Source organism: Protobothrops mucrosquamatus, unplaced genomic scaffold (assembly GCF_001527695.2).
Source record: "Protobothrops mucrosquamatus isolate PMUCROS unplaced genomic scaffold, P.Mucros_1.0 scaffold835, whole genome shotgun sequence".
Classification (NCBI taxonomy): Eukaryota; Metazoa; Chordata; class Lepidosauria; order Squamata; family Viperidae; genus Protobothrops; species Protobothrops mucrosquamatus.
In genome coordinates this window covers 125,440-149,152 of record NW_015387091.1, presented here as the reverse complement: position 1 = coordinate 149,152, position 23,713 = coordinate 125,440, and the positions used below count along the sequence as shown (strand labels likewise).

At 38.2% G+C, this 23,713-nt stretch overlaps 1 protein-coding gene across 1 annotated transcript in view; it reads left to right on the top strand.

Annotated features, from left to right (window-relative positions):
* FOXN2 (forkhead box N2) overlaps positions 1-12,580 on the top strand; it is a 52,445-nt gene extending 39,865 nt beyond the window's left edge. Inside the window, exons 3-6 of the mRNA XM_015818977.1 lie at positions 4,254-4,378; positions 8,484-8,548; positions 9,422-9,490; positions 12,054-12,580. Of these exons, the coding sequence (XP_015674463.1) occupies positions 4,254-4,378; positions 8,484-8,548; positions 9,422-9,490; positions 12,054-12,580 (786 nt within the window). The remainder of the gene's footprint in view (positions 1-4,253; positions 4,379-8,483; positions 8,549-9,421; positions 9,491-12,053) is intronic.
* The last annotated feature ends 11,133 nt before the right edge of the window (positions 12,581-23,713 follow it).

Here is a 23,713-nt window from a genome sequence, read left to right as displayed (position 1 = left end):
ATAGCTATACCCCAGTGAAATCCAATTCTTAAATGCTGTTGGCAATATCTCTTGGCCAGATGTACCTCATTTGAGATATTTTGTTAAGAATAACAAAAAGACAGCCCCAGTTAATTCACCTTGAGCACTTGGAAAGGAAGATAGGGAACCGATAGGAAAAGTCATAGCTATTTTGGAATAGTGCCTGTTTATTCATTGTCTGAAGAGAAAGACATGGCTGAGGATGAATGCATGCATTACGTCCTAAACATCCTTTTACAAAAGGCCTCTCCAAATAGAAGCCAATTAGAAAGACACGCAGGGCTGCTATTAAGAAATTACTCTATTAATCCTATCTATTGATGTTTTCAACTTCAGTTTTAATGCTTCCAAGCAAGCATTTGAAGACAAAATATTAATATAACATGCATGCAAGCCCAAGTGAAAAAGACACCGAATAACCAAATTGCCTAGAACAAGATAAATATATTTAAACCAGCAGAAGGAAGTGGTTTGGCCCTGGGTGTCAGAAAAAGGATTCAGATCTGATTCAGCATTTATCAGCCTGCTGAATCTTTGCCTGATACAGTGTATGTTAAACGGGTAACACAAAATGTGGATGGTCTGCAAAGACAAAACTAGATTGCCAGGGCCTGGGGTGATATTGGCGGAAAGAGCACAGCTCAAAATCTGCAGCAAGCATTCCTAATCAGTTGTACTTGTCTGACGAGGAAAGGAGTAGATGCCAAGATCTAATTTTAGTCAATAATTTTAGAATGCATTTTTGAGGAATTTATTCTAGGCTTTTGTCAGTTTTACTATTGCTACATTGCTTTTGTTTTTTGTTTAAAAAATAGCTTTTTCAGAATACACACAGGCAGTCCTTGACTTACAACAGTTTGTTTAGTGACCATTTGAAGTTACAACAGCACTAAAAGAAGTGACTTATGATTGTTTTTCACACTTATGACCATTGCAGCATCCCCATGATCACCTAATCAAAATGCAGATGCTTGGTAACTGACTCATATTTATGACGGTTGTAGTGTTCCAGGATCATGTGATCACCTTTTGCAAACTTTTATCATTGAGGAAGCCAGATTCACTTAACAATCGTGTTACTAGTTTAAGAACTGCAATGCTTCACTTAACTATGACAAGAAAAGTAAAAAAATGGGGCAAAATTCACTTAACAATTGTCCCACTTAGCAACAGAAATTTTGGGCTCAATTGTAGTCGTAAGTTGAGGACTACCTGTATAAGTAAACGTTGGCTCTTTCAAGATCTTATGTTTGAGTGTTCTAGAGAAGTGAAGTCTATTTCTAAATAGGCATAGTCTCATGTTTGGAATGCTCCCTAAATAGGGCCATTAAAAACAAAAAACAGCAAATGTTCCCATTAATCCATTAAGTTGAGGATTAAAGGTGATCACAGAATATCTGTTGGGTGTTTAGGGGCAAGAAACATCAGAGAGGATGGAATGGAAATTAATTAATTTGCTTGTTTACTTATTTATATCCTGCCTTTATTATTTTTATAAATAACTCAAGGTAGCAAACATGTTGGACACATCTATCTTCTCTTATTTTCCCCGTAACAACAATTTTGTGAGGTGACTTGGGCTGAGAGAGTGACTGGCCCAAGTCCACTCAGCTGGCTTTCATGGTTAAGACAGGACTAGAACTCACAGTCTCCCACATTTTAACCTGGTATCTTAGCCAATCCTGGAAAAGAGAAATGTACCTTGGTATAATGCTGAGCAAGAAGACCAAACTATGGAACTTCCGGTTGGATCGCGGCGCCGATGGCAGCTTTTCCGTGAGCCGTCCGCCCCGAGGACGCGTAAGAGCCGCAGGAACAGCGAGCAACAGCTGTTCCGCAGCTCGGAATCCCCTTCCCTGGGAAAAGGGGTGAGCTTCCCTGATAGGGGTAGAGCTCCCTAGCCCTCATGATTCTCTATCTGTGAGGGCGAAGGTTTTACAAAATATTTTATAGGTGGCATTTGGATCCTCAAAATTTGTCCTGCATATATCCTAATTTACAACCTAAGTGTTGGAGATGTGGAAACTTAGATGCAACCTATTTTCATATTTGGTGGACATGCAGGGAAGTAAAGGCATTTTGGATTAAGATATGGTGGAATATTCAAAATATTTTTAAGAAAAAGATAAAGTTTAAACTGCAGATATTTTTGCTGGGTATTATGGAAGATTTGGATACAAAAGAAACGGATTTGATGTTGAATTTGATAACTGCTGCAAGATTACTACTAGCTCAATGTTGGAAAACGGAACGTTTGCCCACTATAGAAGAATGGTCACTGAAAGTCTCAAATTTAGCAGAAATGGCCAAGATTTCCGCTTATGTAAAGGATTACTCACAAGAAAGATATATTTTGGTTTGGAGAAGATGGATAGATTATATTGAGAGTAAATATGNAATAATGTAGTTTATATGTTATAATAGGTTACTTATTTTTATTTATAATTACTAATATGTTATAATTATTGTGTTTAATATTAATATATTTGTTTAAAAGAGAGTTAAAGGATGTTATAGATTTGTTATTCTAATAGTTGATTAATGTTAGATAGAGTATGGTTATTGTATTGTTAACCCTGTGATTGGCTCTGGGAAGTGGGGGGGAGGGAGGGGGGAGGGTAAGGGTGGGTTTTGGGGGAGGGGGGAATTATATTGTAAAACTTTTATAAAATTTTCAATTAAAAAAAAGACCAAACTATAACAATATGATGCTATTTTTACTATATGTATTACAATGGATAGAATTGCTTTCTGTGGTGGTTACTATGATTTTATCTGATATGAATTGCCATTCAGAGTGGGCAGATTATTTTCTATGACCTGGAACTCTTGGGTTCTCTTTCAAAAGGTTTAACTAGTTGACAAAAATTGAGGAAGAACAACTTTTTTTAGATTTATACATTATCTGAAGATGAGATCAGCATTGTATTCACGGGTAGTTTTCAACTTAAAACCGGCTGCTTAGCAATTGTTCAAAGTTACAATGGATCCCCCAAAAGATACTTACGAATGGGATTTGAAGTTCCAACAACCCTCCCCCCTCGGTCACTAGATCCCATTGTGGTCACTTGGCAACTGGCCCGCATTTATGGCTGTTTGCAGCATCCCACAGATGTGACCACAATTTGCATTATTTGCTGGAAACTAGTGTTTACTTCCAGTTTCTGGGGGGGAAAAACATTGCAGACAATGGGTTTGCTTAATGACCATTGTGTTTGCTTAACAACTGCTGCAAAAAATGTAAAATCGGGTTGGTCACGTGGGTGCCTCAAGTTACAACTCTCAAGATGTGCAACAGAAATTCTGGGTTCCATTACGTCTTAAGTCAAGGACTACCTGTAGCCCAACAGATTTGGATGACTCCAAGTTGAGGAAGGTTGCATTTCAAACCCTCTATTACAAAGTGTGTAAACAAAAAGTTATAGTTTTTATTCCATTTTGATCATCCTAATACTAAACATCAAAGAAGTACAAGATGGAGGAAGGGAAGGTACAGCACAATCAAACTTTCAGAATTTTGTTATTATAGCCAATCTAAATGAAAATAGTTTTAGCCTTCATGTGGAGTTGAATTCCTGGTCTAGTCTGCTTAGTGGGGCTGACAGTATGTTATCTTGGGCTCCAGAAGGAAAAGCAGGACATAAATCTGATACTAAATTTTTAATATCTAATGAAAATATAGTTACAGGTTGGAGAAGCTTGGCATGCAAGGTATGCATTGTATTGAAGAAAAGGCTGTTTTTTAAGTTTGATAGTGGCAAAGAAATTATTCAAATTTTTCAAGTGGGCGAACATTAGATTTAAAAGGTTTTAACCGTGTATTTGTCCATAAGTATGACCCCAGTGCTGCCATGAGGAAAAGAAAAACACTTGTGAGGAAAGTTACAAGCCCTTTCTTTTCCTATCACATTTCTGAGGTCAATCTATCTTCTGGAGAAGCACAGACTTGTAGGAATGGCAGCTCCTTTGTAGGTCTTCTGCTGCTGTTACCAGTGATGAATACAGTGCCAAAGAGGTGGGATTGCAGTAATGGTGCTGCAATGATCCATTGACCAGGTTGATTCAGAAAAGTGTGACTCCAGCTGTGTTCACATTCATCCTAAGGTCTTTAAACATAAAAATAGCGATATATTGTGTTTTATACAAACACCTGTGGAGTGTAACACACTTTTAGATCTGATGGTCCTATTGAAACTGCCTGTAATCAGTGCTAATGCAGGGTTGTTTCCTAGGTGAACGGAAAAGGTTCATTGTGGTGTGTGGATCCAGAATATAAACCAAACCTTGTACAGGCGCTGAAGAAGCAACCATTTCCCTCTGCGTTTGCATTTTATACCCCACCAGCATCACCACTAAGGTAGGATTTCTTTTTCCAAGCAGTACAATGTTGGAAGAAAAGGTTTTCCAGATAATATTGCTAAAGAGAAGACGGGACAGTTTGTATTTTGACAAGACTGTGACAGAAAGCTGTCTTTCTATATGTTTTTTTTTCTTTTTGAAAGTTGGAGAACAGCTCGTATTCAATGGCAGATCCCATATTTTGTAGGCAGAAATGCCTTCCATGTCCAGAGAAGAGACCCTCCATTCCCTGTCCTCAAATGCATTGAGTTTACTCCCCCCCCATCAGCATACCTCAGTCAAAGAATACAGGAGACCGAGCACTGAACAAGGCAGTTTTATATTCTCATCTCAGTAGTCAGCCTTTTATCATAATTACTGGGATTATGATACTGGGATAAAAAAAAGGAATTTAATTGTGATATCTGAGAGATGTATAGGATTCTGTATAAGACAGGTGATAAAGCTTCTTGCTTAATATTTTGATACCATAAACCCCCAGGTTTGCAGATTATGAATTAATTACACAATTCTCATATACTTTCCAGTTAGAGTGTAAGTTTGCAAAAAAATAATTGTCTGATACAATTTTTGTGTTACATAGTTCATTTTGGAAGAGGTAATAGCAAGAGTAAGATTTTGGGCAGGACCCAAATCCCAATGCACCATATGAGCCTGAAATACCACAGACGGCCTTGTGGAGAAGAGGACCGAGCTACTTCTGGGTCTCTGCCCTGGCTACCTCCGGGATCTATCAAGCACCTACAAGACAAAGAGGCTTTGCAGCTCCTCTCAAGGCCATGATGACTTGTAGTGTGGCAATAATCTGAGAGAGAAAACTAGCTTATATTTCACATGAAATTACAACTGAATAAAGGAATTAACAGAAAATACACTTTAAAAAATTGACACAATTGCATAAGGCCTTTTAAAGAAAAAATCTAAAAATGATGAAATTTCTGAAGTGTTAAGGATGAGATGAATTTTTTTGAAGCACAGGTATGTGAGATTGAAATTCAGACTTATATTCATGCCTAGCAATAACTGGACAAAAAAGATGGATGAATTTTGTTTTCTATTCTTAGGAGCATTGCACATTCAGGGAGGCACAGAAATAAAATTTCTGCTATATCACTTTATATTATTTAGATTTTTTTCTACTTTCCAACTTGTCTATCACCAAAAGTGCATGTTTGTTACAGTATTAGATTGCAGTGTCTTGCATTCTTTGTTTTGTGCCATATCCAGCCTTAAAAATAAGTCTCTGAGCATTTAAATATAGAATGTTGTTTAAAATATTAATACCATTGGTACTTATATTTTGCTGTCAATGTAATTTTTAAGATGGCTGCAAGAACATTGAAACACAATAACAGACTTAGTATGGTAAAATATACGTAAGCAATAAATAAAAAATAAGATGGTATAAAAATTAGGCCAATTAGGAAGTGAAATGAGTAATTCAAAAAGCAATTTAGAAAAACTTTCAGAAGACAATTTGAAAGAGTCATAAGTCCATTAAAAGAATGGTCAGTATAGACTTGAGGGCCCAGATGAACCCTCCCTAACTTTTCAAAGATAGTGCCAGCCTTTGGGAAGTACTAGAGTGAAAGAAAGGCCAGATCCTGAAGTTGAAACTCAAATACTTTGGCCACCTAATGAGAAGGAGGGACTCACTGGAGAAGGGCCTAATGCTGGGAAAGATTGAGGGCAATAGAAGAAGGGTATGACAGAGAATGAGGTGGCTGGATGGAGTCACTGAAGCAGTAGGCGTGAACTTAAATGGACTCCAGAAGATGGTAGAGGACAGGAAGACCTGGAGGAACGTTGTCCATGGGGTCGCGATGGGTCGGACACGACTTCGCAATTAACAACAACAACAAAGAGTGAAAGACGGATGGAAAAAATCAGGTTGCCTCACATTGTTTTGATTCTGGTGACTCCTGTATTAATACGCTTAGGAGATTGCCTGAAATTGCCTGAGGCTAAAAGGTTAAAAAGAAGAGGTCAAGGGAAAGGGGTCCATAACGTGGGCTATCTACAAAAGATGTCTCAGTGATAATTGTCCACTAACTCTTAAATTCTGGAGAAGAAATTTGAAATGTTGTAAAACATTTAAATTAAATTGAATAATGTATATAAGGGCTGAAGCTTCAGAGCTTTTAACTTTTTAAAAAAGCCACAAATCCATCATTTAGCTTGTTTCTCATTGCTGTAGAGCAGGCATGTCAAACTCGCGATGTCACGTGATGTCGCGCAACATATCGGGACTTTTTCCCCATTGCCCGTGGGCCGGCAGTTTGACATGCCTGCTCTAGAGCAGGGATGAGCAATTAATTGGACCACATAATAAACTGGGATTCTTATGGAGGGTGGAACCCATACAGCTGTGATGATGTCTAGGCATGCACACATACTGTATACTTAAATTTAAAAAAAAAGCACTCCCCTTCAAAATAAAAGCAATGCAGTTGTATTGTGAACATAGCATATACTTACTTACATTTGATTTCTAATTTCCAATTGACCTTATGTGGGCCGGACAGGGATAGCCAAAGGGCCAGATTAGCCCAGGGACCATAAAATGTCCAGGTCTGTTCTAGGGAGTGTATAATATAATATTATAGCGCAGGTATACTCCATTCTTAGTCTTCAGGAACTGATGTGAATATAAATTAGCATGTAATAACTTGAAGATGTAGGCTCAGGTTTCTTAGCGGTATCTCAATGTTTCTGGTGAGATAGTTTTTTACAATACAAGTGAATTGAATATCAAACCAAGAGCTTTCCCATTGATTAGACGTAAGTACTGCTTTATAGATTAGAAAGCCTTTGAAAATTACATAGGCATTTTAAAGTATGGAAATCATTTGCCCTGAGGTAAGTGCACCAATGCAGGAAGGACAAGCTGTTCCTAGACCCTCTTCCCAAAATATTCTTGATGTATAGGTACTCCTCGATTTACAAAAATTCATTTAGTGACCATTTGAAGTTACAAAGGCAATGAAAAAAGTGACTTATGACCATTTTTCATACTTAATGACCATTGCATCATCCCCACGGTCATGTGATCAAAATTCAGATGCTTGGCAACTGACTCAGATTTGTGATGGTTGCAGTATCCTGGGGTCATGTGATCACCTTTTGCAACCTTCTGACAAGCAAAGTCAATGGGGAAGTCAGGTTCACCTAACAACTGTGTTATTAACTTAACACCTGCAGTGATTCACTTAACTGTGGCAAGAGAAGTCATAAAATGGAGCAAAACTCACTTGCCAAATGTCTCACTTAGCAACAGGAATTTTTGGCTCAATTGTGGTCGTAAGATGAGGATAACCTGTACTCGCCTTTCAGCATTAGAAAACTTCATTTACTTCTGGACAAAAGTTTCAAGCTTTGCGCCAGACAGTAATGTGTGACCTGAAATAAAGCCTGATCCAGGCATTTTGTTCTGGGACAAGATGCAGCAAAAGGCTAAGAGATCTTTAGAAAACCTGTTAGTAGCTTGTATAACATCTGCATAATTCAGCATAATCTATTTTGGTGGGCAGATAACTTTCTATGATTTTAGACAAATATATTTTAGATAACCTGCTATATGGTTTTAAATTGAAAATGCTAGAAACTTTGGAATCTTTTCTATGCCAGTTAAATGCTTTATTGAGGAAATAGTGGGCCTACTCCAGTTCAATTAAAGGTGCTGTTTCATTTATGATATAGTAATCAAGTGGATCCATAAAGGGAGCTTCAGCCAGTCCTTAGTCTGATGAGTATGCCTGGTTGGATAATCTTTTTCAATATCAGTTTGTCCTGTTTCCAATATTTAGGTATAAGATTGAAACATGACTAATAAAAAAAAGGATGGATCACATATTTAAAATATTTTGATGTGCCATGGTTTGGAATCAATAGAAAACTGGCATCTTTCTCTAATAGTTGGTTTAGAAATCAGTTTGGTATGGTTCATTTGAGGATCCATTTGGAAGTTCCTGGAGTTTGTTATATACTTTTAAAATTATTATGTGTATTGAAATCATAACAGCTGAAAATATGATTAGCTCACGTTAATTTTGTCTTCCATAGCATAGATTCTGAATTTTGAGGTTCTTTTTCCTCTCTTCCAGTGGTTCATCATCTCCTTGCTATTTAACCTCAATTCGGAAACAGTGTCAGGGACGATCTATCAAAGGTAAGAATTTTTTCTGTTGACCCTTTACCTACCTTTTGTTAAAAAGTCTGAATCGGTCAGCCCTTTAAGGTAGGCAGATCAGAAACAGATTCCACAAATCTGACTGGAACTGTACTTTATTGATATAAGGGAATTTGATCACATGAGAAGGAAGAATTTGAACTCAAAACGTGTTCATAGTTGCAAAGAAAGACTTTGATCACAGCATTTGTACAGATAACAAATCAGAAAACTAAGAGTACTAAGATTGGAAACTTTCATTTGAAGTTTCAATAGTGGTTTGTTTGTATTATTTGAACTACCTGTATTGCTTCAGAAGTATGGCTAGTTTTTGTTGCCTTAGATCAGAGGGGTCTAACTGCCGGCCCATGGGCCGGTTGCATCGTATAGAGGCCGCGCCCACCCCAGCTCCAGCAATGCAAAAGAAGTCGCGATACGTCGCAACATATTACGCGGTGTGGCGAGTTTGACACCCGTGCCTTAGATCGCTCTGTGAGAATAACATCCTGCAATGAGAAGAAGTCTGGTGGCAGTTAAAAAAAGCAATCAACAGATGAAAACTGCCTCCCCTTGATATGAAATCAGCTTTTGCAGTGAAAAAACATAAGAAAAGAAACCAGAACTGCCATTTTAAATGTTCTGTATAGAGGTTTCTCATTTGAAAGCAGACTTAATTGCTGAGATTTGGGTTATATTAATCATTTTCTGATAAATATTACTGATCAAAGTTCTAAGAGTCTTGTTCTTTGGATAATTGTTTCTGATCCAAATTGCAAGGAACAAATTCTGACAGGTTATTCTGTGATAATCATACTGTTCCAGGTCAAAGTTAATTGAGGTTGATTGGTCCTTTTTTCTTTTTCTGATTTTCAGATTCAGATATTGATGCTGCTACTGCCATGATGCTCTTGAATACTTCCATTGAACAAGACATTTTAGATTGTAAGTACAATAAATCTGTTTTCTTTTCAAAGAATATTGTGGTTTTTTTTATTTATTTTAACTATACATGTTTAAAAGTATGTCTGAGTTTAAACAATTGACAGTTTGATAGAAAATGTTCATTTGGAATCTTTATTTTTTTTAAAAAAAAAACTTAATTGCTTTTCTAGTGAAATAAATAATGGAAATCTGATTGCTTAGCAGAAAGTCTCACTGGGAATACTGTTGCCAAGTTTTAGAGTTGCTATGGGCCCGGAAAAGTTGTTAAAAGATATAAAATCTCCCTCAAGTTGTCTTTTGACTCCTGGTGATTTCATAGACATATCCACGAAACTTTCTTGGCAACTACACAGAAGTTTTATTCCAAAAACACCTTGTCATGTTTTTTCAACTTCTCAGATTACTTAGAGCTCTAATAATTTCACCCATGTGTGATCCTGACCTTGAAATCAACCAAAATCATTTGAAAAAGGGCAACTAAAACAATTCTGGGATTGTTTAAAGGAAACGGGATAGAACTTATGTAGCATTTTCTGAACAAAGGGGATGGAGAAAGATTTAAAGCAACTTTTGTTACACCAGTTACAGCTTTGATATTACTATTTTTTCCTGGTAGGGAAGAAGTGTTTTCTTCCCCCTTCTTTTGTTCTTCCCTAACCCAGAACTTGGGATCATCCACTGAAAGTAATAGGCAGGAGATTCCTGGAACCTGAAAGCCCTTCTCACATAGTTTTATTAATTTATGGAATTAGCAACCACAATGCAAAGTCCACTACCTTTGATAATTTCAGAGGGGTGTTAGAAACATTCATGGAAAACTGTTCTGTTAACAGCATGCTTGTGGAGGTAGTAGGCCTCCAAGTTTCAGTTGAAGGCAGTATTGGCATAGATAGCTATTGCCCTTATTGTCAGTTTCCCCAAGGCATCTGGTTGCTCTCTGGGAATCGGGATCCTGGATTAGATGCCTCTGATGCAGGTATGGGGAACATGTGGCCTATGGGATTATTTCATGTACCCTTTAGTTTTACAGGTAGTCCTCAACTTAACATTTTTTAAACAATGGTTCAAAGTTATAACGGCCTTGGAAAAAAGTGCTTATGATCTGATTGTTGCATTGCCCTGTGATTGTGTGAATGCAATTCAGGTGCTTGGCAACCAGCTCACATTTACAAATGGTTGCAACTTCCTATGGCCATGTGATCATGATTTTCAACCTTTTGCCAATTTCTGGCAAAAAATACCCATTGGGAAAGCTGGATTTGCTTAATGACCACCGTAAAAATTGTCATAAAGTCAGGTCCAACTTGACTTATGACCGTAATGACTTAATGACAGAAATTCCAGTTCTAGTTGTGGTGATAAATTGAGGATTACCTATATTTTAGAATATCTGCCAGAGATACATACAAACCTCCAATACAGTTTTATTTCCATGCAATTGATTGGAAGAGTGATATATATATGTGTTGTGTGTATATAACATTTCAAAAGGAAGGGATTGAGATCCTTATCCACTTACAATTAAAGCTTTGGTTTAAATCAACAATTACCCCAAAAATATTGTCCCTCATAAGATGTTATTAGCGAGAGAAAGATGGTTGCCCAGCTCTTTGTTAGATCTACTGGGTCTGTTCTTAAAGATTGCATGCATGCCCAGTAAGTCACTCGCTTCCAGACTGAGCAGAATTATTAATACCATGATTAGGTTCAATTTTCAAATAAAGTGGTAGTGGAACTTGTGAAAATTCATTGAACACTGAAGAAGGGGATGTGGGAGTAGGGATGGTAAATTATTGAGTCAGTGCCCTGGAAACCAGAAAAAAATGAGCAGAAAGTGAAAGGGGGGAAAGAAGAGGTTGTGTGTGATGAAGGAGAAAGGGAGATGTGTCAAATAACATAGCAACGTATTCCCTACTTGATGCAGTCCATAAATTGAACTTTAATTTCCATAAACCTTCAGGCGGCAGAACTATTATACACGCTGTCTAGGGAAGTAGAAGTCCAACACCCTTAGAGAATACTTTGTTGATTTATATAATGAAAAATATTCCAGAAGTGAATGGTCTAAAATTTCAGCTAAGAAATAAAAACAGGGAAAGAGTTATATCAGTGGTTCTCAACCTATGGGTCGCAACCCCATTTGGGGTCGATCAACCATTTCACAGGGGTCGCCAAGCAAGGCTGTCCGCCATTTTTTTTCCCTTTTCCGGCGGGTGCCTTACCTCCCTTGAGCTGGGCCAGCTGGTGGTCGGCCTGCTCCGTCTCTGCCGCTTGCCAGCTACGCCTCGGCCAGTGCAGGGGAAGGAACCACGCATGCGCAGCGGTCCCGGGCAGGGAAAGTCCTCGACTTACGACCGGTTGGGTAGTCCTCGACTTACAACCGGTTTAGTCCTCGACTTACGACCGGTTGGGGGTCGCGGCATTAAAAAGGTTGAGAACCACTGAGTTATATAATAAAGGATTTCATTCATATTCTTAGCTGGGTTTTAAATGCATCATTTCCTGATGCTTTAAATGTGGAAACATGTTTACTGGATTCATTGTCTCCCTTGTTTTTTCTTAGGTGAAAAATCACCATCTCTCAAGCTCTCCAAGAAAAGGAAATATGGTAGCACATTCCATAACCACACCCAGGAAGAGGGCGATCCAGCAGTCCCCAACATTGATCCCAAGGAGGACCACAATTATAGTGCCAGCAGTGTGGCTGCACAGCGTTGCGCATCACTCTCTAGCATGTCTTCCCTGTCCTCTGTTGATGATGTATACAAATTTGTCTCAGAGGCCACCCGGACAGGGAGTGACGGCAGTGAAGGATTTCAGAGTGAGGTGGACACAGATGACAACGAAGATGACGATGATTCTCTGGCAGACAGTGGTTATACCTCACAGCCATGTGTCAGTATCACAGACGAGGCCCAGCCTCATCAGAAGGTCCTGGAGGAACTCTGCCAAGAAATTGATGATGAACTCAAAGAGGCTGCTGGGTCTCTTCTTCATCTTGCTGGGATCAGCACTTGTCTCGGCTCACTAATAAGTACTGCAAAGAGCCATACCCAGAAGAGAAGGAAAAAAAACGACAACACAGCGTGAAGATAATTGATCGATCTATCTATATCTATATACATGTTTTATTTTTTAGGCTGGCAATATTCCTCCTTTTACCCTTTGCAAGGGAGATCAAAGCCATAAAAGGACTTTTTGTTTGTTCTTAATTTTTGCAGATTATAATTTTGCCATTTATAAAATTACGTTATTTTTAATTATAAGAGCAATTAATTTGTGCGTTGAAGGGCCGACCAAAATTGTGTGAAATGGATGAGGAAGTCTCAGTAATTGTAAAGAAACAGAATATTCATTATTATCATTGGAATGGTTGATTCACATGGATATATCATTGGCTGGGTCGTTTTGTGCTAAAGGTGTGGCATGTAGGGTCCAACAGATAAGGAATGAATGGTCCTATGCACAAGAGATTCTTTAAAAAATGTGCATATTGTGGAGAAGAGAATTGCTTGCCATTTCCCAATATGCCTCTTCAGTTTCTAGGCCTACCAGTTTTTTGTATGTTGTACTTTAGAATAAGACGCTAGATGTAAAGGGTTTGATCACACCAGGGAAAAGATCTCTGTCTCTCTAGTGCTGAGGATTTGATACTGAGTGAATGAAATATATTTCATTTATGCAAAATAGGCCTAAATTATATAATTCTTAGCCCTCAGAATGGGGTGATAAAAATTAAGCAAACAACACATACAAATATCTAATTCCCAGTTGGTGCTCAGTATGCATGAATCTGGTAGTCCTGAAGGTGTAGAGGCCCCTCTGAAATTGGGACTAAGCAGGTAATGTCCCCATTTCTCACTGCTTATGGGGTCCACAGTGTTTCCATTTTTATTTTTATTTTGGTGATATAGAATGCAGAGCAAGACATGTTGTTATTGCCTTCAGCTTTAGCTTCCATTGTTAACTGATTTCCTCAATTTACAAGCCAAGGGTCTGTGATTACATGAATGGTATAAAACTGCCATGATAATCAGTTGCAGGTTGACTGGTATTTGCAATTATAAAATTGATGGGTAGGGGAGAGATACAACACGTGAATCTTCCTATTTTTGAGAGTGGAATCTTGAATGGGTAATCTAGAAGTTTCTTCCTATTTTTAACACAAGGTAAGGAGCTGGTTCTTTCTCTTGTGTTTGTGTTAATTGTAATTATTATATATTGGATCAATGATGTATACATCTGTTTGCAAATCTGAGGCCCTTCTTTCTGTCTTGTTATCTAAATTAAGTGCAAAAGAGTGACTGCTCAATTGCAAATGACCATTGCACAGAGAACTTGAATTTTGTTTAGGTTAAGGTAGTTGAGACTTGTTATTAATAAGCTAAGAGTTGTTTGGGGGGCTCTAGCGCATCACTTTGCAGACCATAATGGAATTATATTCCATATGCAACAGAAATAAGTGCATTGAAAAGTCATTGTTGGCTGAACAATTCTAGACTAATTTTCTCCCTGATTCTTTATGAGTAAAGCTTTTAACAATTATAATGGGATGATCATGAGAGATTCTTCTTGTTTTTTGCAGCAGTATAGTTCAGCTGTGTATCACCTGAGCGAGAACAAGGGCTTTCTGTGGCACTTTCTAACAGACTACTTCCCCTACCCTGCATTTTTCAGTTTTGCTTTGATTTAACCCAGCATTCCTAGAAACAACAGAGGAAGCTTAGAGATACATATTATCCACTCCTGGCAGCCTCCATTTTTCTTGGAGATGGGATGGATTTTGTTTATGTTTTATATCTGTTATTTCAGCAATAATATAATCTTCCTTGTTGAATTCTGAGATAAGTCCAGATGCAGTGTGACAGTTGCATGGAACATAATATTTATAATGCATGGACCATGTAGTATGAGAATTACCTGTTTCTGTGGACTGTACTGGGAAATTCAAATTCTGGATGTGTGTCCAGATGTCATTTGTGTATCCCCAGCTGCCTAAAATTGTGGACTTGTGCCTCTCCTAGGCATTTATTCAGAAACAGTTGTGCATCTTTTCAATTCTGGGGACCATAAGAGAGGACATAGGGCTACTAACATTGCTGTGTAGATTGGAAGCTAATACACAGTTGGAATAGGGCAGTTATTTGCCTGTGGGATAGTCTGAAGTGCAGGGCCAAACTGTATTATCCAGACATCTTTTTGTTGTTACCATCAGCCATATTGATGAATTTGGAGTCATATGGCAAGCACCCCTGGTTGGAACAAACAGCTAGGCAAAGCACTGGAAACAGTGAGCTTAACTCAGAAAAACAGGAATCTCCAAGTTGGCACAGCTGTCTTTGGCTGCAGTCTATTAATGCAGTTCCATTACTTTTCAGTAGTCACTTGCAGAAGAAATGTTTGCATGCTACAGGCTGGGGCTGTTGTGTCCTGTGAATGTCTTGAATGTTGCATAATGATCAAAGCATTGCTTGTTTGGAAAGCAGCTTGACAAATGGCATTTCATCTGCACATTTTCCATGCTTTGAGAATGAAGGGAAGAGAGTCCATTAGTGGCCGTTTGAGCAAATCTGCCTGTTACCTCTCTGCATTTTGCATTCTTGTGAGTTGTACATTACATTTCTACTGATGACATAGAGCTGCTTTGGCTTCTAAGTGACAAAAGTGACAAAGATGTAAATGTCCGGGACTTAACTTCACTGCCTTTTCTTGCATACTGTCTCTTTCTATCTGCTAAAAACTCTGTCACTATAATTTTTGTTAAATGTTCTGTAGGAGTTCAATGCCTTAGCCAGGTTCCAGTGATCCTAACTGGACTGATTATAAGAACTCCAGAACTAAAAGGAGTGACCCCTCCCCCCCTTGAGGTTTATTGTAAGCTTGTGTATAGTTTTAGATTCAAAGGCAAAATGGTCCTTCAGAGCTTATAGGGACAATCGCATAGCACCTATCTACAATAATCACATTTATCATTTCCTGAGATTTCCCAGCAACTGGCAGGTATTTTGAATTAGGGGAAAAAAAGCAGAGAGATGTAATGTTCACACCTCATATGCTCCAATGACCTTTTTTTGCCTTAGAATGCAAAGCACTGCACAGCCCTACTTTGTTGAATGCTGCTACTGTTACAACGTCCCTGAATTTGGCAACATCCAGCTGAAGTGTAACTGCAAGTCACAGAATTCCCAGGCATCATGAACAATGGAAATTTTGAGATTTGCAGTCCCAGCACACCCAGGACAGTGCTATTAGAATAATATCAGCAGAGATTCTCCTGGTGTAGGCCTTAAGTTTGTAAGAAATTATGTAGTTTTTAGTATTTCAGAATAATTTTTTTGTTAAAATGATAGCAACCTATAAGTGAGTCAACCTTGTAATCACATTGTTATTTTATAGACAGAAACAAAAATCTAATGCATGGATGTTTGCACGCTCACCTGTTTGTAGACAACTTTCTTTGATGTCAAGTTTAAACACAAATGGTGCTCATTCTGTATATTGCCTGCTTCAGCTCTTCAATCCAGAAATTCTCATGGATTGGTGAAAAACTGCCTGCTTGCCAGAATCACTTTTGAAATAACCTGCTGATTAGGTTTTGCTAAGGAAGGAGTTATGTAAGGGTCTACTTCCAAGTCAGATAGATTTTGTATAACTTCCTGTTTTTTTCATTTCATTAATCAATATTGCAAGTTCCACCATTGCATAGTGATTGAGAATTGGAAAAAACCTATGGATTAAAAATTGCTTTCAGTGTATTGTTTTTCTTTGCTGTTAAATAATATTTGCCCTTCTTTGAGAAGGGTTTTCCATTGTATGACTACTACAAAAAATAACACAGTGTTAGTAGGTCTTACTTTTGTAAGAGAGATCATCTGAAAGCCTGCAAATATTCTAAGTCAGGGTTATTTAAGGCTCTTTGTATGCTTGAGAAGTATGGTGTTTTCTGCCAAAAGGTACCTACATTAAATAAAAGAAGCAGTCGATAAATAGGAATACTGTATAGTTGCTCAGTAATCAGGTTGTTGCTGGGTAGAATTGATTCACAAAAATCTCACCCAATCATGGGAGTTGAAGACTTTTACAGAAATTCAGAGAAAGCAAAATTCTCATTTGACCTTTTGAATGGTTCTAGTCATATATCCTTCCTATGAAATGGGAGTTTTCTATATGGTAACGTGGCTAAGTGAAGAATATTGTACTATATACATGATCCAGAGCACCTACAGCATGGGGATTTAATATAAAGTCACCACTCACAAATTTATAAGCAAGCCTGTATATTAAGTGCCAAGGCACATTTTAAGTCCTGTATGTTGTGCAGAGATGTCCCATTTAACATTTGTCCAAAATGTGTGTTTAATAACTTGCGTGATGTGAAAATTGTTTCCATAGCAATGCAGGTAATATGGTTATAAAGAAATGTGTTTCTTTGGGTTTTTTTGAAAGTTGAGAAAAGTTGAGTTCAGTTCTCAGTACAAATTGGCCAGATTTTCATGCTTGAGGCTACTTTCCCTACGAGCTCCTTTGCTCAGTTGTGTCGTCTTACATTTGACCTGTTAAAAGTCTGTTTGCAGTCTCTTTTCTTCAGACAAATGTTGATGTGTGCACAATTGTCTTTCAGTGTCCTACCATTAAGAAAAAGTCTAGTGTCATCTCTATGATAGAAAACGTATAGTGATCATTAACATTGGTAGCACTTTCCCTGTTGGTCTTCAAGTCCAAAGGCAGAGCAATAAAAGCATTTGGTGAGAACAGATGCTTCAAAAAGTCCAGATTTAAAGAACTATGATTGTAGATGCTTGCGATCTTAGTTACCTTATATAGCACGACTTTGGGAAATCCTCTGATTGTACAATTTCTGCCTATAAATGGGAAGTAATATATGTGCAGGTAGCAAATAGCATATTGGACAGAGGTTTAGATTTTTCCTCCTTATATGCTTGTTTACTATATGCATTGTGCTTTTTGAGTTGCAAAAATATGACATCTTGCACCCCCCCCCCCCCATTTTGAGGTGATCCTAAGCAAGGATTTACACATGTACTTTCTCTAGAATGGGTAGAACATGTTGTAATATGTTAGATTTGATTCATCTCCAAATTCATTGTGGAAATTCTATGAAGAAGGGAACTGCCATATCCAAGTTCCTGTGGACATGGGGAAAAGCTGCATTTTTTATTTTATTTATTTTTTTGCCTTTACTAGCCGTATTCACAAAATATATGTGTCTTCCTATGGCCAAAATACACGCTGAACTTACTGTTCTAATTTTCAAAGAGAAATAAGTGTTTTCATATTTTCACAGGCAAATCCTCATTTTATTTGTTGGTATGTCTAAAACAGTGGTCCCTAAATTTTGCGGCTTGGGGACCCAGCTGGTGGGAAGGGGAACTGGGCCGTGTACATGTTGGCCTGCCACTCACACAAGTGGAGCTGTGTGCACTGGCCTGCTACTTGTGCGGCCTGGTGGCAAATAGACACGGCTCAGGAGTTGGGGACCCCTGGTCTAAAACACATCCAGAGGGTGCTATTATGTTTGATTATGAAATTAGGCTTTTATTGTAATCATGCATCTCTCTCCCCTCTAAAGTTTGTGTGCTCTAGTGCCAGCCCAGCACAAATGGGAATCGCCAAGGTTTTTATCAGCAAGGTTAGAGATCTATTATTGTGAAGTAGCTGTGATGTAGATGGAGCATGTATCCACACCCTATGTGGATGTTCAATACAGAACAGCAATAGAGTTTGTTTCATGAAAGGATAATTCTTGCACAAAGAACATTAGTAGACTAGACTCCTTCCTGATGCATTAGCTTCTAAAAACAAGGAACCTATGTTGGGAATTTGGGATGACTACAGATATATTAATGGCTTTGTATATTTCAGAAGAAAGGGAAATAGGAAGATTTAGCACCATTGCATGCATCTCAGGATGTGTTAAATTAGCTTTCTTCAACCAAGTATTGTCTGCGTGTGGTGGTCCTACAAACTCCTAGTAGTCCTTCTCAGCATAGCTATATCTCTTGGGAGGAAAAAAACGGCTAGGGACAGTTGCAATGATTTAATAGTGCGGAACTGATATGTGTGACACGTACTTGCTGCACAGAGAACATCCCTAGGCCAGCCAATCTATGCCCTATTAACATATGGGATCATTTGCTCTTGGTCAGGCTGCATTGATACATTCTATAATGTTGTCTACTACCTGTGAGGAAGTGTGTGCAGATTGTGGCCCTTGGCCAGTGATTGTATACATCATAGTCGGGAGAAGCAGACATGGACATGGTTTGTTTTAGATGCAAAGTGTAATCTTACCTTTATTTTTATTTATTTTTTAAAAGGTAAATTCCTTTCAGAAAATTAGTTTTAGCTTCAGGGAAAAAAGAGGTGGTAGTGGAATATTACCTGATCCTCTTCAACTCCTAAAAATTAGCATGGAGGGCTTTCTGAGGAAGACCCACCTGTTCTTGAGGTAGAAGCTGATGTCAGTATTGTGCAAATCTTTCTCCATTTCATATTCTGGAGCTAAATTATAGCTTCTGTGAGAAGTGCAGGCAGCCTTCCTTAGAAAAGCCCAACTTTGAATTGGAACAGTTTGCAGCTTCTTTATTTGGCTAAAGCAAATACGACAGTAAAAGCAAAGCACACCCTGCAATGCTAATGATGGGGTAGTCAAAATATTTATTGAAAAAGAGGAATAGAGTATTTTTAAAAATCTTGTACCTGCCATTTATTTGAAAAAGCACATTCTCCAGTTTAATTGCCAGTGCCAAGAAAAGATTTGTTTTTGGAAGTGTATTTTTTTCAGACTTAAAAGTGTATAATTTAAAAGTATTATTACATTGCCATCTTGTAGTGATAGACCATTTACAATTGCCAATTCATTGTAACTATTATTTATTAAAAATGGAAATTGTAAGAATGCTTTCAGATCAAAGTAAGCAAAATTCTTTTTTTAAAATAAATTTTACATTAGCTGTTTCTCCTCACCACCTGCCCCTGCAACTTTTTGGATTGACTGAGACTAACTCTGCCAGTAGATTAACCCCTTTCTAACCTGAAATTCCTTGAGCCCCGTTTAGTAGTTGACCTGGTTTAAAAATGTTTTTGTATGCTAACCTCTATTAATTAAAATGTTGATGGAGTTTATTTTTACCAAAGAGATGCAATTCATTATGATAAAGTATTTCAAAATAAACTTTGTTTTTTAACACTTTGGAGTAATTCTTTGCCTTTTGGCTAATACAGCAAAACTTTATTTTACACTTTCCATAGAAATGTAACATCAGTTTGGTGTAGTGATTTAAGGTACTAGGCTAGCAACCAGGAGACGGTGAACTCCTTGGGGGACCCAGCTGGGTGACCTTGGGCCAGTCATTCTCTCCTAAGAAAAAGGCAATGGCAAACAACTTCTGAAATCTTGCCAAGAAAATGGCAGGGGCTTTTCAAGGCAGTTGCCAGGAATCAACAGTGACTCAACATCACCCCCCCCCCAAAAAAACAACTTCACCCAACAAATTTGGGGTGGAGGAAGTGGACTGGACTTTCCAAGTTTTGCATATTAGCTATAGTGTGACACCCATATGGGAGGTAATTCTTGGTTGCGTGCTTCTTGACCCTTCACTTTTCTGTCATTTGCTCTGTTCTTGCAATTACTAAAAAGCCACCATTCACCTGCAGGCAGACACATTAAGCGTTATGGTTCCAATTTCATTTATATAGGAAATGTTTTTCCCTCTAAAACCTGTTTCAATAATATAAAAAATGGTTTATGGGTGACAGATGCTGGAAGAACGTCAGGTGGTTTCTTGATGGTTTCAATTGTCATTCAAGGGATCATTTCAGTTTTCCCTGCAATATTCTGAAATTCCATTACAAAGATCAGAGTCAAAGTTTTGTGCTGCTTCTTTTGTTTATCACGTGGAAGAACACAGGGTTGTCCTAAGTTGAAGTAAAATGTGACCTTGGAAAATTAGGTTAATACTACTGTGTTTCCCTGAACGTAAGGCCTATACCAAAAATAAGTCCTAGTTTTGAGGTGAGGCACACACCTAAAAATCAAGCTAGGGCATGGGTGGGGGTGTGGAGCTACTCCACCCACCCTGCACCCACTTATCTAGGCTTCTCTTTGCTGGCCCACCTCTTCTGCAGCCAGGCCTGCATTTCTCAGTCACAGGGCTTTCCAGAAGGCCTGTGCAGCCATCCGTAGTTCGGTACTGCAAAACCTCAGCAGCTGAACACCAAGCTACGGATTGAATCCATAGCTCGGTACTTGGCTGCTTAGGTCTTCTGGAAAGGCCTGACTGCAAAATACAGGCCAGAATGCAGTTGCAGAACTTCGGCCCCAGAAGAAGTGAACCGGCTGGGTGGGGCTGTCGGTGCCGTAGGTGAGGTAAAAATAAGACCTGGTGCCTCTTTTGGAGGCAAAAAAAAAAAAAAAGACCTGGTCTTATTTTCGGGAAAACACGGTAGAAGCCTTCAGTGTTTTATTACATTTGTTGGCATGGTTAATTCAGCCGGCTGCTTCAAACTATGCAGTCACATGAAGCAGTGAGCAGTGATTAGAGTATTGAACTAGAACTGGGGAATAAACAGCCCAATCATCCATCTTGCAAAGTGATTTTGGGCCAGTAATTTACACTTAAGCTTATCCTATTGTACATGTTTGCTGCTAAGATGAATTAGAACGGGTGGACTAAGATCTATATCCAGCACTTCAAATTTCTGAAGGAAAGATGAGATATAAATACATGTTTAAAGGCTGTGATATCTAAATGTAAAATTTCTGGTAATGAAGTGGCAATTCCATGATTGTAAGCAAGATGTTTTCCTTTCCTTTGACATTCTTATAAATGGAGATATTGGTGATCAATACTGCAACATCCATATGAAAGGAGAGTGCCCAGCTGTTGAGCAACATGGAAAGCCAGCTAGTAACTTGTGATAGGCAGCAGAGAAATCCAGAGTTTAAGCAGCCTCCCCATTGCACACTGCCAAATCCATAATTGAAAAAGTAGTTGGGAATTTGTAAACTTCAGTCCTCTCAGTGCTGGAAAAGGTTTAGCATGAATTCCAATTACTTGACTACATATACATTTTATGTAAACTAAGTCATATAAACTAGCTTTTCAACATCAACTTGCTGCCAGTGTCTATTAATTTAAGTGAAGTGGCATTTTAGGAGAAGAGGGGTGGTTTATAGATCGATTCATGGATATGCTAGATAATATGGAAGCTTGTAGAAGAGCCTTCCTCAATCTGGTGCTCTGCAGTTTTGCTGGACTTTAATTCCCATAATTCAGCAGCATTTTTCTATAGGAAATAAAGTTCATCATATCTGGAAAATTCCAGATTGGAAAAGTGTTTTAGAAGGGGGGGAAAAGGAAATATCATTTATATTCTGCAAGATAGTAGTCTGTGTCTATGTTTTGCATAATTGTAATCCCTAATCATGAGACACAATTTGGTTCAAGGAGTAAAATGCACTTGTAACTTGTACAGGCTTTGCCTACGTATACATTGCCTCCTTTCATATAAGTTTGTACAGGACTTGTATTCATTCAGAAATGTCCTGAAATGTGGAAACAAATTGGATGTCTGAAAAATATTCTTTCACTTCTCTTATGTAATCAATAATAGTTGTGTCTACTCACTCACCTTTCTTTCTACAGATTCTCTTGCTAAGATTAGCTAAACTAATGAAGGCTCTCAAGGATGGAATGATACCTTTACAGAAATTTTGCTTTATGAATCCAGATGCTTTTCTTCAACCCTGTGGCAACTGTAGTCCAAAACTTCAAGAGAGCATTGCATTACAGAAAGCTTTTTAAAACAAGATTTCTTCTTGAATGAATTTGAAAGTCATTGCATTCAGAGATGCCTTTGGAACAATTTGTATCTCTTGTCAAATAGTGTGATGTCATCTCTACCCAATCATAACTCTGTTTTGTGTGAGCAGAAGGTTGACTCTCCAGGGAAGTATCCAGTGAATGACAGTAGCATCCCATGCAGTGGTTGCTAGGAAACCAAGCCAGCTTTCTTTCAGCAAGACCTAATTTTAAAGATTTAACTCTAGAAGAACCAGGATTCATTTCACCTAGAGATAGATAGATAGATAGATAGATAGACAGACAGACAGACAGACAGACAGACAGACAGACAGACAGACAGACAGACAGACAGACAGACAGACAGACAGACAGACAGATATAGAATTTTGATACATGGTTTGGGAGGAAGAATATTAGAAATACTACTAAGAAATACTAGTAATTGGGCTGATAAAAAGGCAAATGTAAGAGATGGCTGCATAGATCCATTCCATCTCATGTATCTTTGCCATCTGCATACAAAATACTTTGCCTTCTAAAGCAGCTGGGCGTTCTCTAGATATATTGAGACTGAAATACCCAGAATTCTCAACCAGTGATGACTCAGTGGTTTGACATTAAGTACAGTTATTACCAAGGAATATTGGAAGAAGTTATTAGGAAATCTGCTTCTGGCTCCATGTAGTGCTCCTCTGCCACTAATGTTTGTTAATGAAACCAATTTTCTTGGTTTCTTTTATTTTGTGATCAACCTAACAAGATCATAACACTTTAATTCAGATCTGTTATAGCCTTCTCTTTTCTCTTTGTTTCCTAGACACACATTTTCCTCTTTCATTTCTTTTAAGTTGTGCTGTTTAGCTATCTTATATTACAAGTTGCCACCTTCCATCTGACACGGTCAGATGCACCCATAGACATTAAACTTGCTGCCCATCATGATGCTGGTCAATCAAAGCTTTCAATTAATGCTTTTTAGTAAGCCAAAAACGGTATAAGCTAAATTAGCAGCTTTGGTTGTATGTGTGACACATGCAGCATTCACAACTAATAGTAAAGACGGTATCAATCAATTTTGGCACATCTGGTATAAGTACAACCAAAGCCCAGCATGCTCTAAGCATTTTACTCCAAGCATGCACATAATATTCTATGCAAGCTAGAATCTAGAGCTTATCAGGCAAGCCAACATGCTGTTATTCACTTCCAACCATTTTGGATGAACATGCAGTAAACTGGCACTCTTGAGATGACCAGAAATTATTAAAGAGCAAAATATCTATGGAGATTCTCAGTCATCCAGGTCATGGTTGTCCCAAAGGTGCTTTTTCACAAAGCAATTGGACTTTCTTTTTTTCTCTTTGAAGACATTTCACTTCTCATCCAAGAAGCTTCT